Source organism: Budorcas taxicolor, chromosome 3 (assembly GCF_023091745.1).
Source record: "Budorcas taxicolor isolate Tak-1 chromosome 3, Takin1.1, whole genome shotgun sequence".
Taxonomy (NCBI): Eukaryota; Metazoa; Chordata; class Mammalia; order Artiodactyla; family Bovidae; genus Budorcas; species Budorcas taxicolor.
In genome coordinates, this window is record NC_068912.1 from 113,636,586 (window position 1) to 113,650,417 (window position 13,832).

At 54.6% G+C, this 13,832-nt stretch overlaps 1 protein-coding gene across 2 annotated transcripts in view; it reads left to right on the top strand.

The window, feature by feature from the left end:
- LOC128045736 (diacylglycerol kinase delta-like) overlaps window positions 1–13,832 on the top strand; it is a 77,863-nt gene that overhangs the window by 59,409 nt on the left and 4,622 nt on the right. For both annotated transcript variants that reach the window (XM_052638193.1, XM_052638194.1), the window contains 10 exons: window positions 638–734; window positions 2,003–2,113; window positions 3,620–3,716; window positions 3,844–3,951; window positions 4,910–5,023; window positions 5,818–5,952; window positions 6,184–6,335; window positions 7,169–7,280; window positions 7,362–7,454; window positions 8,285–8,404. In XM_052638193.1, coding sequence (XP_052494153.1) covers window positions 638–734; window positions 2,003–2,113; window positions 3,620–3,716; window positions 3,844–3,951; window positions 4,910–5,023; window positions 5,818–5,952; window positions 6,184–6,335; window positions 7,169–7,280; window positions 7,362–7,454; window positions 8,285–8,404 — 1,139 coding nt within the window. The remainder of the gene's footprint in view (window positions 1–637; window positions 735–2,002; window positions 2,114–3,619; window positions 3,717–3,843; window positions 3,952–4,909; window positions 5,024–5,817; window positions 5,953–6,183; window positions 6,336–7,168; window positions 7,281–7,361; window positions 7,455–8,284; window positions 8,405–13,832) is intronic.

A 13,832-nucleotide genomic window follows, 5' to 3' on the forward strand; every position in this document is an offset into this window, starting at 1 on the left:
ATCACACTTCAAAAGGAGCAATTCTTTGGCACTCAGGCTTCTTCACAGTCCAACTCTCATATCCATACATGACCACAGGAAAAACCATAAAATTCTAGAAGTTCTGGGGACAAGTGGATGAGACAGGTATGGTTGATAAGCAGCACAGATGTTACTGGACGGCATGGTCCGGCAGAATGTCCAAAAGCAGGGCTCTCTCTGAGCTTTACTGTTCATGACATAAGCTTGAAAAAATTGGAGCAGGTATCTGAGGGCTCTGGTCACCTGGAGGATTCTTTGACGTGCAACTTTTCCTCATGGATTTAGCCTTAAAAGTTGAGTGACTGGCCCAACCCTAAGACTAGTTGCAGCGGAGATCACTTTGGTGGAGTCTCTTGGCTTTAGTGACAGCTGTCTTTATAAACTCTTTTCTAATGCATCATAGGTTACCACCCAGTATCTATTTTTGTTCTGCCAGTGTGGGTTTAGGAGAGTGGTTTTTGACCTGAGACTATTAATTGTCAAAGTTTGGACATCTTTACGTGATGTTTTAGAAGCGTCTTATTATGATAATGCTCTCTGAAGAACACGTGATCATCACCTTCTTGAATCAAGGGCCCCCAGCCAGTGCGGTCTCCTCCCATTCTCTCCCCAGCAGATGTTCGCGCCGGGATGTCTGGTACGCTGCCTGGAGGCTCAGTCATCAGCCGATTACTAATTAACGCCGATCCCTTTAACTCTGAACCAGAAAACCTGTGAGTATGGGGTAAACCAAGCGGGCATGTTGTTAGCTGAATCCTGGTGCGTAGAAGTCTGACTCGGAAATAACTTGAGAAATTCGTGAGCAGTTGACCAGTCGATCCTTTTTCAGCTTCTGTCGGCCAGTAGGGAAAATCCAGAAAGGGTGAGGCTGCAGGGGCGGAGGGTGGCTGGAACTTCTGGGAAGGGAGGTGGCCGTGCTCACGTGTTTCTGGCTTCTGAACGTGCTGGTGTGCTGAGGCTTCGGCAGGTTCAGAGACTCTGAGGTTCAGAGACCAAGACGGGCTGTGCCGTGTTCTTGGTCGTCCTCTCTGGGGTCCTGGCTGGCCCTGTGTGGGCACCACCTCCTGACCGCATTGCGTTGCCTTCCTTGTGGGTTTGCTGCTCCCCGGTCCATGCAGGTCCCAGGCTGGACGCCCCTCCTCGCTCTTCCCGGGAGATGCTGTCCTGGGTTTGGACTCTGCCCGCCACGGACCCTGTCCTCTGCCCACCGTCTAAAGGCAGCACGGGCTTTTGTGCAGCTTGTCCTTGTGTGTATAGAGGCCATTGCGGGACACGTGGCCTTTTGAAGGCCCTAGGTTTCCCTTTCAGCCAGCTGATAGCAGGTTCTGGGCAGCCAGGGCTGGTGGCAGGGGATGGAAGGGTGCCCACATGTGTGTCTGGTGTGGTGAGCAGAGTTGGTGCGGCCGCTGTCAGGAGAGTCAGGTGTGGCCTCCAAACCCAGAGTTTCCATGTGGCCCAGCGGGTCCCTTCCTGGGGTGACTCCCAGGAAAAGCGAAACAGAGACACAGCCACACCGAAGCGTGGGTGCGCGTGTCCACAAGCCAGGGCTCAAAAGTCAGGGCTCAACAGCCCAGATGGGCCGTTGCCGGCTGAGGCACCGTGCTGGACTAGCCTGGTGCCCATGGCGTGCAGGCGCGCTTGGTGACGGGGCAGACGCTGCGCGCGTGTCAGTCTGTTCCTGGGAGCCGTCCGGACCTGCAGCACCACCGGGCAGAAAGCCGGCAGTGCTGCCGGGGCCCACAGCTCACGGGTGCGGGCTTCATTTTGGGGACGAGGTGCTCTGACGTTGGTTGTAGTGACTGTGAATCCATGCAAGGCATTATTGGGTTGGGCCTTTTAAATGGGTAGGTTTTACGGTGTGTGAATTGCCTCTTGGTCTCACTGTCCCTTACCTTCCAAAAGCTAAGTTTTGTCCTCAGGAAGAAACACTCAGAGGCCGGTCCGCAGGGCTGTTCTAATTGGCCTGAACCCCTCTTTGCAGAGAGTATTACACGGAGAAGTGTGTCATGAACAATTACTTTGGCATCGGCCTGGACGCGAAGATCTCCCTGGACTTTAATAACAAGCGTGATGAGCACCCAGAGAAATGCAGGTGGGTGCGGCTCCCGTGCATGCCTGTTCTGACGTGGGCTCTGGTTTCCCCTTCTGGCCATGGGGTTATTTCTGGAACGTGGAGTACTTAGGCAGAGCCCAGAGCCTGAGCGCCTCGCTGGAAGGCAGGAGCGCCCGTGTATTGTGGCCACAGCAGTGGGCAGCCGCGGGTCGCCTGCAGGAAGGGTCAGGGCTTGCCCACCTCTCAGTCTCTAGAGCAGGGGCAGCCCCGAGGGTTGCTCAGGCTCTCCCCCTATATCACCATGTGCTTGCTCCCCCCAGCCGAGGGAGGAGGGCGAGTGGTGTCTCCCTCCCCACGGTGGCCATCAGCTGGCAGGGGACCATTAGAGGAGCTGGTGTGGAGTCTGGGGGAGAACAGCCGTCGATGCAGAGGAGAACCAGAACCAGTCATGAGAGCTCAAAACCCTGGGCGCCCTGGGGCTCAAGTGTCGGAAACAGGCTCAGACGTGCCCAGGGGCGCCCCGACCACCCAGTGCGTAATGGAGCCCCCATCACGTGAAAAGGCCCTCATCAGTGCAGACAGCTGGAGAGGCATTATTGGAATGCGTGTCGTTTAGCAGAACAAAGCAGGTGAAGGAGCAAGACCTCATGGAGCATGGTTTTTAGAAACTGGGAATCCTGACATAACCTTGCCTGAGTTTGCATATTTGAGAAGACCTACTGAGAAGCTGCCATTTCTACAAATCTAGTCTGAAGAAGCAGGGGAAGGTCGGCAAAGGGGCGTTTTACCAAGGGCCACAGCCGGGAGCGTTATAGAGCCCGGGAGTGTGGGCAGGAGGTGACCCATCAGAGGTGTTGATTCAGTGACCGCTGTGGGAGGTGCCCCGATGTGGTCATTCATGCTCAGGACCCGGGGCAGCGCCCTCCACGGGGGTGAAGCACAGGTTTCCGCTGTCTCAGCTGTAAGTCAGGTTCCTGGGAAGGACTGGGAACACACGCTGGAGTGTTTCCCATCAGCGCTGACACACGGGAATTACGAGTGCACCTCTGTGCTTTCCTGCTCTTCCCAAGTTTGACTCACTGGGAAAGACCCTGCTGCTGGGAAGGACTGAAGGCAGGAGGAGAAGGGGACGACAGAGGATGAGATGGTCTGATGGCATCACCGACTCAGTGGGCATGAGTTTGTGCAAACTCCAGGAGATGGTGAAGGACAGGGAGGCCTGGCGTGCTGCAGTCTGTGGGGTCGCAGAGTCAGACGTGACTGAGAGACTGAACAACAAGCATAATCTTATAGCTGGAAAAAGTAATTTGCACATTTTTCGTGAGGCTCTGTGGTGTCTTACCTTTCAGGACAGGCTTACTTCTTGGGAGCGGTAGTTTTGAAAGGTAGAATTGCACGCCCGTGAGTGTCTCTCTCGCTTGTCTCACATGGGTGTGTCACAGGCACGCCTCTCCTTGTCTCGCACGGTCGCTGCTGGGCACGCGCGCCTGGTGTGGCTGGCTGTGAGGAGGTGACTGCCGGCCGGCCGTGTGCTCTCCTCCCCAGGAGTCGAACCAAGAACATGATGTGGTACGGAGTCCTGGGCACCAGAGAGCTGCTGCACAGAACCTACAAGAACCTGGAGCAGAAGGTCCTACTGGAGGTGAGTGGGCAACACCCCCAGCCCTGCTCCTGAGCAGCGCGGCCCGCGGCGGGCACCGGGGAGGACGCCCTGCCTGACACCGGCTCTCTCTCCTCTCCTCTCCTCTCTCCCGCGTCCCCCCGCGCAGTGCGACGGGCGCCCCATCCCCCTCCCCAGTCTGCAGGGAATTGCAGTCCTCAACATCCCCAGCTACGCCGGAGGGACCAACTTCTGGGGGGGCACCAAGGAGGATGATGTACGTACGGGGTTGCCGGGCGGCACGAGACTGGGCGGGCGAGGATAGAGTGGCCAGAGAGGTGGTCCCTCTGGGAGCTGAGGCGGAGCCTCCCGCTCTGGGGGTGCTCTGTGGACGGGCCGGGGGCTGGACGGGGCAGCGCCCTCGTGCTGGCCGCAGGGGTGCAGTGGAGAGAGAGACAGCCCCCCAGCCCCCAGTAGGGCAGGTGTGGTCACAGGTGTGCCTGGAGTCTGGGTCAGATCTGCCCTGGGGGTCATCTGGGAAGGTGTCCAGGGGGAGGGGACGTCTGCACGGAGGCCTGGGGCTGTCTTGGGGTTGGACAGGTCAGGTCGGTGTCAGGGAGGGGGCACGTTCTCCGATGGCGTGCACCCCGGGCGGAGTGCAGAGAGGTCTGAGGAGCCAGGGAGGAATTTGGGATTTGTGCTGCGGAGGCATGGGCGGGTGCTAACTGGGGCCTCCATTATGCGCGGCAGCTGATGGGACAGCTAATGCAGGCTGCCCTCGTGGCCCGTGCTGGTCCCGCTTGTCAGCACGGTGCCCAGGTCACAGCCCTCGTGAGACCCTGGAGGAACGTGCCGGTGTCAGCCCCGTTTCACAGAAGCGGGAACCCAGGAAGAGAGGCAGTCACGTGCCCTAGGCCCCGCGTGTGTGAGGGGCAGGCAGGCCTGCCACCGATCCAGGCTGCTGCCTTCCGGGTCTGGAGTGGAGGCCCCTCCACAGCGTCCCCCCAGCGGCTCCCTGTCGTGAGCTCGTCTGGCTTTTAGCACTCGATCCAGGCTGCTGCCTTTCCAGGTCTGGAGTGGAGACCCTTCCTCAGCGTCTCCCCAGCAGCTCCCTGTCGTGGGCCCGTCTGGCTTTCAGTGCAGCAGTCCCCAGAGAGAGGCGGCTGTGTGTGTGGGGGGGGTAGGGGGATCTTCAGGCCAGGAGCAGAGGTCAGCTCTGACGCCAGCCCTTGCAGACCTTCGCAGCCCCATCATTTGACGACAAGATCTTGGAGGTGGTCGCGGTGTTCGGCAGCATGCAGATGGCCGTCTCCCGGGTCATAAAGCTGCAACATCACCGGATCGCTCAGGTACTGGCTGTGGTCCTGGAGGCGGGAGGGGTCTGGCCCAGACCGATGCTCCCGAGACAGGTGGGCATCTGCGTGCAGAGCTGCCTCCCGGTCCAGAGCCCATTCTCGTCTGCTGTGTTTGACCTCTGAAAAATGCTTTCCAAACCGGGGCTGGCTTGCTCCCCAGTACCCCCCTGGCCCTCTGGGGGGCTCCTCCTGCTGTGGTGGGGTGAGCCAAGGCGGGCCTGGCTGCCTGTGGCCCGGCCCTGCTGCTCTCAGGAGCCTCAACCTGAGTCCAGGAGCGAGGCCGAGCGTGTGTCCACTGGCCTCTCTGAGGCCCGGCTCGGGGGAGACGGGGCGGGTCCCCCTTGGGAGGTTCTGGTGACGGGCTGGGAAGGGTCTGTCTGTCTGGGTGGTGGGGAGGGCCGTGTTTTTTGCACAGAGACGGGTGCGCGTGCTGCCTTGAGCCCCAGTCCCTTCTGTCCCACCATGGGCTGCATGGATGTCACAGTTTTAATCGTTCAGCAACATTTTCTGTTGAAAAGAGGAGCCCTTGGTGGGAGTTGGCCCCATCCCGGGTGTGTCCCCATGTGCCCAGGGACCCAACAGCTCTGGGTGGTTGCGTGACTCCCCCCCGAGGCCCGGTGCTGGCATCTGAGCACCGAGTTCCCCACAGGGCGGTGGTCAGGGACGCGGGGTGCCCTGGGTGCAGGGCGGCAGGGCGGGGCTCCAGGAGCTGTGCCCCAGGCGGGGGTGCCCTGAGTCCGGAAGCCCCGGAGGTCAGTGAGGCACTCCAGTGCCCGGTGTGTTCACAGTGTCGCACGGTGAAGATCTCCATCCTGGGCGACGAGGGCGTGCCTGTGCAGGTGGATGGCGAGGCCTGGGTCCAGCCCCCGGGGTACATTCGCATCGTCCACAAGAACCGTGCGCAGACCCTCACCAGGGACCGGGTAAGACGGCCCCCGTCCCGGGGACCTGACGCCTGAGTGCTCGGTTCCAGGCATTGACGCAGTTCTCCCCCAGATTAAGTGAGCGGGCCTGGGGTTCCTAGGACTGTGCCCTCTTCCCCAGAGTAAACAGGCGTCTGCATCCCTGTCCGGGATTGTTCACGAGTGTCCAGCAGCGTTGGCTGTTGAACGTGCGCTCGCACCAGCGTGTGTAACCCTGGTTCTGTGTCCTAGGCCTTCGAGAACACCCTCAAGTCTTGGGAGGACAAGCAGAAGTGCGAGCTGCCCCGGGCCCCGCCTTTCTCCCTGCACCCGGGGATCCTGTCCGAGGAGGAGGCCACCCAGATGGACCAGTTTGGGCAGGCGGCGGGCGCCCTCATCCACAGGTGGGCGCCCCCTCCTTCCGCGGTCAGCTCCCCCAGCGAGGCCCCAGATCCGTGCGGGGCCGCGGGCATCGAGACACTCCTTCCGCATGTTCCGTGCCGTCTCCTCCATCACGGGGCCTGGCCGGCCAAGCTCTGCTCACCCTGCACTTTTCGCTTGTCACTGATGGTCTTGTAGACGTTACTTGGCGCTTAAGGACACGGGAGCCTCAAACCCACAGGCGTTTTAAGGGCCAGCTACCTTGGACTGTAAAGCCGTCCTGGATTCCTAAGAACAGTCCACTTACTGCCTCCTTCACTTCATGCCGAAGAGCAGGCTTGCGGTTAGGAAGCAAACCTTGTAAATATTAAAAAAAAAAAAAAAAAAAAAAAAAGCAGCCAAAGGTGCTTCCTTCTCCTCTCAGCCCCCAGAGCCACTGTGGACCTTCCCGCACGGCGGTCACTGCTCTGCCCGCTGCCCGGCCCCCGCCGTGTCCAGCCCCCTCACCTTGGCACGGTTGCAGCAGCCTGGTGGCCTGTGCCTGCAGCTGTCACATTCCTGGACCCCCTGGCCGCCTTGGCTCTGTCTTTGGACCCTATTCCCCTCCCCGTCCCCCTCCTGAGGCTGCATGCAGGCCTGGTGCTCCCTACAATGGGCCTCTCCTCCCTTCCTGGCCTTCTCCTCCTCTGCTTCCTACTCTGGAGGTTTCACAAGACCTCCATCCTCTTTTGGGGCACTCACCTCCTTGGGTGAGTCTCCGGAAAAGCTTGGAAGTTTGTCGTCAGATCTCCCGGTTAAGGCCTCCCCTGCCATCGGTCAGGAGGTGACAGGCCTGCCGCTGTGTCTGTCTCTCCAGCATCCGGGAGCTAGCACAGTCCCACCAGGACGTGGAGCAGGAGCTCGCCCACGCCGTCAACGCCAGCTCCAAGTCCATGGACCGAGTGTACGGCAAGCCCAGAGCCGCAGAGGTGCCTGCGCCCTCCTGCCCCCGCCCCCTGCCCCCGCCCGCCCTTGGGCCGTCTCCATGGATGTGTTCTGGTTCCTCTCAGGGGCTGAGCTGCAGCCTCGTCCTGGAGATGGTGAATAACGTCCGAGCCCTGCGCAGTGAGACAGAGCTGCTGCTTGCGGGCAGGCTGGCCCTGGTAAGCTGGGGGGCCGACCTGCGGCACGCACACAGGCAGCACGGCTCCGTGCGGGGCTCCTGACCGTGAAGGTTCCTCAGAGGGCCCTGCCCTGACCCTGCAGTGATGTTCAGACCCTCTGGCCCATCTCGCCACACCCACTCCAGAGTGTCAGGGCCCCACTGTGTAGTGCACAGAGTTCTGTCCTCAGGGCCCACGGGTATGCGGATGCCTCCGGCCTTGTCCCCAGCATGCAGACCTGGCCGCCCCTCCTCACTCAGCCCCGGGGAGGCACCCAGCTGGACTTCTGTCGAATTGCAGAAGCCAGAACAGGGCAGACCTCAGAGTGCCCGGCCAGCCTTCTTGTAAGAAACAAAGGTGTGGAAGGTCAGGGAGGTGAAGTCACTGCAGAATTGCCCCAGGAGTGCAGTCCGTACTCGGCTCTCATTCCACGCTTCCACGCTGTCCTGACGTTCACGCAGCCGCCTCTGCACCCCACATGCTTTCTGCGCTCCGGTGCAGGCGGTCTGGTCTCCCCTTCAGAGAGGGTCCCGAGGACGCTGATGCAGGTGACCTGTGAGTCCTGCCGATGCGATTTTCAGGCAAGCTTGGTTTGCCCCATTGCTTATGAGAGGAGAGTTTAATTCTCTCACTTGGCGCTACTTACAAGTGGAGGTTTCGAGTTTGGCCCTTGAGGGTTGCTCTGTGACTCCGTTTCCTGGCAAGCTTTTAGAAGAGCTCTCTGAGAGTGGCCCGGGCCTGGGCAGGCTCTCTGTCTGCGTGGGCCCTGTGGCCCCGCCCTGCTGGTAACCGCTATGTCTCCTTCCTCCGTCTCTCTGTCCCTGGAGCAGCAGTTGGATCCCCCTCAGAAGGAGCGGCTCATGGCTGCCCTCACCGAGATGGACCAACAGCTGAGGAAGCTGGCAGACACGCCCTGGCTGTGCCAGCCCATGGAGCCTGGTGACGAAGAGGTATGTGGGTCTCGGGCTTTAGCACGGCGTCCCTGGACATGGGGCTGCCCCTTCTGTGCCCGAGTCTCTGTGCGGCTTCGGGGTGAAGATGGTGTTGGTCCTGCAGCCCCTGATCTGACCCCCGGTAAACATGCGTCTCTGTTAAAATGCCTTCAGGGCACGGAGGCCCACTTTGGCAGGTAGGAAGGATCTGGGAACTGCTGTCGAGAATGACCCTCGACAACTGGGACACTGTTGCCCTCAGAACTGTGGGACGGCCAGGGGCCAGGTGGAGAGAAGGCCGAGCCCGGCCCCACTGTGCTCCCCCAGCGTGGAGGCATGCTGTCAGGCTGACCTGCGGATTGCTGGGCGTCTGTCAGCAGGGTTGGGGCGCCGTGTTCCACTCCCGGTCACACTTGTCTGTTACGTGTGTTTAGGGAGCGAAGCTTGCATGGGCCTTACAGCTGAGATAATGGGAGCCTGGGCGCGCCCCGGGGCTGTGCTTCCTGCAGCAGGCGAGGTGGCCGTGGGCCCAGGAGAGGTGCTTGCTGGGCGTGGTTTGGGGGCAGCACCTGGACGGAGGCCAACCCGAGAGGCCATCCTCCCGAGGGTAGAGCAGGGGTGGCGGGAGAGAGTTCACATGGTGAAGCGCGGCTGGGCACCGAACGCGGGGCCCCGTGCTGTGGGCTTCGCTTGTTAGAACCGTGGGCCAGAGCACGGCCCAGCAGTGCAGAGCTCCTCATGCACGCGCAGGCGTCTGTTGACAAGGGCACACCCTGCGTGGAAAACTGACCGGGGCCTCTCAGCTGAGAAGCACAACTTGGCAGCGTAAGGATGAGGACTCTGGTTTAGAGGGCCTGGCCAGCCTCGTCAAAATGTGTTCAACAGTTAGCTATAAATATGGTAAAAGTTCCAAAGAAAATACGCAGCCACAGCCTAGCCTATGGCTCGTGCAGTGTGGGCAGTGGCGGGGGGAGCAGGGAAGGAGGGCTTGGACGGAGGAGGGAGAGCACTTTAAATGCCTTCTCCTGTGGTGGGAGGAGGTGAGAGACGCTCTTGACATTAATCATCTGAGGAAGGTCATCAGTTCTGTTTTAAAAACTTAAAAATAGTTTTTAAGGTGTGTGTGTGTGTACGTTCGTCGCTCAGTCGTGTCTGACTCTTTGCGACCCCGTGGACTGCAGCCCGCCAGGCTCCTCTGTCCGTGGGATTCTCCAGGCAAGAACACTGGAATGGGTTGCCATTGTCTTCTCCAAGTTTTAAAGGTAGTTTCTGGTAAAACTGAAAGGGTTTATGTCTTTCTGAATCACTAAAAAACACAAAAACAAAATATCATCCCTCTTGTAAAAGAAAATAAAGGAACTATCAAAGATGGCGCTAACAGCATAAAAACTAGAGAGTAATCGCGCTTCTCCTTTCAAAAGCAAATTATTCTCTAGGTGGTGTTGAAAAAGAAATCTGACCAAGTGCTGATCACAGGAACCCAGTTTTCTCTTTTGTACATGCAGTGAAAAATTATGACCCAGAAAGAGTAAAAGCAGTTTCAAGAAGATGATAAACAATGCAAAGTAACAAGATTAATATAAAAATAGAATTGTATACCTAAGGCAAAAGTGGTAGAAGATCACTTTATTTTCGTAAAAACCAACAATCATATTGTTATATACCACATAATTCTGAAATAAACTATGATTGAAGTAATGATAAAATCATATGCTGATACAGCATTTACATGAGTTAAAGTATGTTGTTTATTTGCCAATGGATGAAAATTTTCCCTAATACTTCTTTTCGTTATTTTAACTTAATTTCACTGTTCAAAGGCAGTTGTTTGTATATAACCAGTCCTTTGAAATTTATCGACACTAACTTTGTGGCCCAACAGATGGTCAGTTTTTACAAATGTTCCTTGTGTGCAGTTGTATTTTCTACATCAGTAAGTCCTCACTGCGGTATTTTTGCTTGTTTTTTTCTTTTTTGTTTCTGCTTTTGTGTCTTCTCGATCTGTCAGTTTCTGTTGAACACTCTGACCATGAATGTAGACGTCTTGTGTTGTGTGTGGTTTTGTGTAATTTTTGCCTTATGCGTTTTGAGGCTATGTTATTGGGTGCATTTAGGGTTTTATCATTATAACAGGACCTTTACTGATTCTTTTTATTTTCAAGCCTACTTGTTTGACATGTTATTTTTCATGCTTTCCTTTCAAGCTTCATTTGGAGTGTCTCTCTTGTAGGCAGCATTATTTGGGTTTTTATTCAGTGTTGTACTGTTTTAGTATGAGAGTCCAGTCTGTCGACATTTACTGTGATTACCGTATTTAGACGCATTTTCCCCGCCTTTTGTGCTCTTTGTCTCACCTTTTGTTTCTTTCTCCTTTTTGATTGATGAGTCTCTCTTTCCCACAGTTCTGTTTATCCCCTCTACCAGTTTGGAAATATGTGCCCTTCTGAGTGTTCTCTTAGTGATTACCCCCCAAATTTTAATCTTAATTGATGTACATAAAATGTGTCAAGCTAAAACTTCTTGAAATAATAGGAAATGTCAGAAACCCAATTAGGTAGTGTGACTTCTCACTATCAGTCTCTGATTAATCATGGTGAAAGTCACCACATCACAACATCTGAACAAAGAAAGTTCATAGAATGTGTGTATGTAGAATTTATATACAAATATGTATTGTGTTTCTCTATAGAGAGGATCTTATGCTCTGTAAAGGGGGACTCTGCTTTCTTTCCTGTCGTCCACGCTGCTGCTGCTGCTAAGTCGCTTCAGTCGTGTCCGACTCTGTGCGACCCCATAGACGGCAGCCCACCAGGCTCCCCCGTCCCTGGGATTCTCCAGGCAAGAACACTGGAGTGGGTTGCCATTTCCTTCTCCAATGCATGAAAGTGAGAAGTGAAATTGAAGTTGCTCAGTCGTGTCCGACTCTTTGCCACCCCGTGGACCGCAGCCCACCAGGCTCCCCCGTCCATGGGATTTTCCAGGCAAGAGTACTGGAGTGGGGTGCCATCGCCTTCTCTGCCTGTTGACAATAGGACATTTAAAAAATCTGCTGGCATTCCAGACTGGCTCGTCCCACCCACGCACGGGGCGAAGAGGTGAAGTATGAAGGGCGAAGGGAGCTGCGGATGGGGAGCTGCCACAGCTCTGCTGATAAAGATCGGAGACCATTTATCTGAGAAGGAAACCAGTGGTAGATCTGTGAGTTGGTTCTTTGAAACGAAAGCAAAATAAACTACCCTCTGGCGAATGTAATCTGAGCGGGAAGGGAACAAAGTGCAGTGATAAGGGGCCTAGAGCAGTGGACGTGTAAGTCATCAAGTTCCAGCATCCATGACGGAATGCCAGTGAGTCTCAGCATCTCAATACGCCTTTTGATTTTTCAGAAAAAAATTTACACAAATTTAAATCTCAAGATATTTTAGAAAGAATAGCCACAGAACAACTTGAAAAAGTAAATTTTATTTCCAAAGGAAAAATTTGTCAAGGACTATGTAATTTCCGTATATAAGAAAGTGTCAAAGCTAGAAAAAGATGGACGTTATCTCAGTTCATTTCTTTTTTTATTGTGGTAAGAAAGACACATACGCAACTTACATCATTATCATTTTTAGTGTACAGTTCAAGTAGTGTTGAGTATATTCACGTTAGGAAACAGATCTCCAGAACTTTCAAACATTTTCCTTTTTTAAAAACCCGCACATTGGATTCCAAAATTGAATATTATCAGTAGATCCGTAAAAGTTCTTTCTTAAAATTACTGATGAAAGACTTCTCTATAAAAGAATTCTAGCTGGGATGTGTAGAGTTAAAGGGCCATTTTGTGTCGGGAGGTGGCCAGGGAGACACCCTGTCCTCCACGCAGACGCCTGGTCTCTGCAGGTGAAGGGACAGGAGACATGGAGCCCAGGAGCTGGGTGTCCCCTGTGCACCCTGCTAGGGCCTCGATTCAGACAGACTCACCGTGAAGATGCAGCTTTGGAACAGTTGGGAAGATGTGACGTAAACGAATTCATTAGAGCTAAGCGAATGTTGTCAGGTGTGGTAATGGTGCCATGATTACGTTTTAAAAAGAGTAGCATCGTCTTTTAGGCTTGTGTACTGAAGTATTTCTCCCGGCAATCTTGATTCCAGCTTGTGCTTCTTCCAGCCCAGCGTTTCTCATGATGTACTCTGCATATAAGTTAAATAAGCAGGGTGACGATATACAGCCTTGACGTACTCCTTTTCCTATTTGGAACCAGTCTGTTGTTCCATGTCCAGTTCTAACTGTTGCTTCCTGACCTGCATACAGGTTTCTGAAGAGGCAGGTCAGGTGGTCTGGTATTCACCAGCCTTATGGCAGAAAGTGAAGAGGAGCTGAAGAGCCTCTTGATGAAAGTGAAAGAGGAGAGTGAAAAGGTTGGCTTAAAGCTCAATATTCAGAAAACTAAGATCATGGCATCTGGTCCCATCACTTCATGGGAAGTAGATGGGGAAACAGTGGAAACAGTGTCAGACTTTATTTTTTGGGGCTCCAAAATCACTGCAGATGGTGATTGCAGCCATGGAATTAGAAGATGCTTACTCCTTGGAAGAAAAGTTATGACCAACCTAGACAGCATATTAAAAAGCAGAGACATTAGTTTGCCAACAAAGGTCCGTCTAGTCAAGGCTATGGTTTTTCCAGTGGTCATGTATGGATGTGAGAGTTGGACTGTGAAGAAAGCTGAGTGCCGAAGAATTGATGCTTTTGAAGCGTGGTGTTGGAGAAGACTCTTGAGAGTCCCTTGGACTGCAAGGAGATCCAACCAGTCCAGTGCTGGGGGGCTGACGTGATTCTAGAGGAGATCACCCCTGGGTGTTCTTTGGAAGGAATGATGCTAAAGCTGAAACTCCAGTACTTTGGCCACCTCATGTGAAGAGCTGACTCATTGGAAAAGACTGTGATGCTGGGAGGGATTGGGGGCAGGAGGAGAAGGGGACGACAGAGGATGAGATGGCTGGATGGCATCACTGATTCAATGGACGTGAGTCTGAGTGAACTCCGGGCGTTGGTGATGGACAGGGAGGCTTGGTGTGCTGCGATTCATGGGGTCGCAAAGAGTTGGACCTGACTGAGTGACTGAACTGACTGACTGACTGAAGTATTTATGAGTGGAATAATTTGATGTCTGAAATTTGCTTTTCAAAAGCAAAAAAAGGTGGAGATTAAATAACAGGTGGATAATCACCCTCATTCTACTAGTCTCCTTGTCTTACCAATGGAAGAAAATACTCATATTTTTAAAGGTTGGAAGTAAATTTAATAAAACCCATGTTTGCCTTAAGAACAAGAAATTAGAGAGGAATAGGATTTTGTTTGGATTGTGGAGAATAGCTGCCTCCTACCTGTCCTGCAGGAAGCCACTGAGGTGCAAGGGGACGCTTATCTTCGGACAGGAGAGCCCACGGCTGTGGCGGTCCCCTG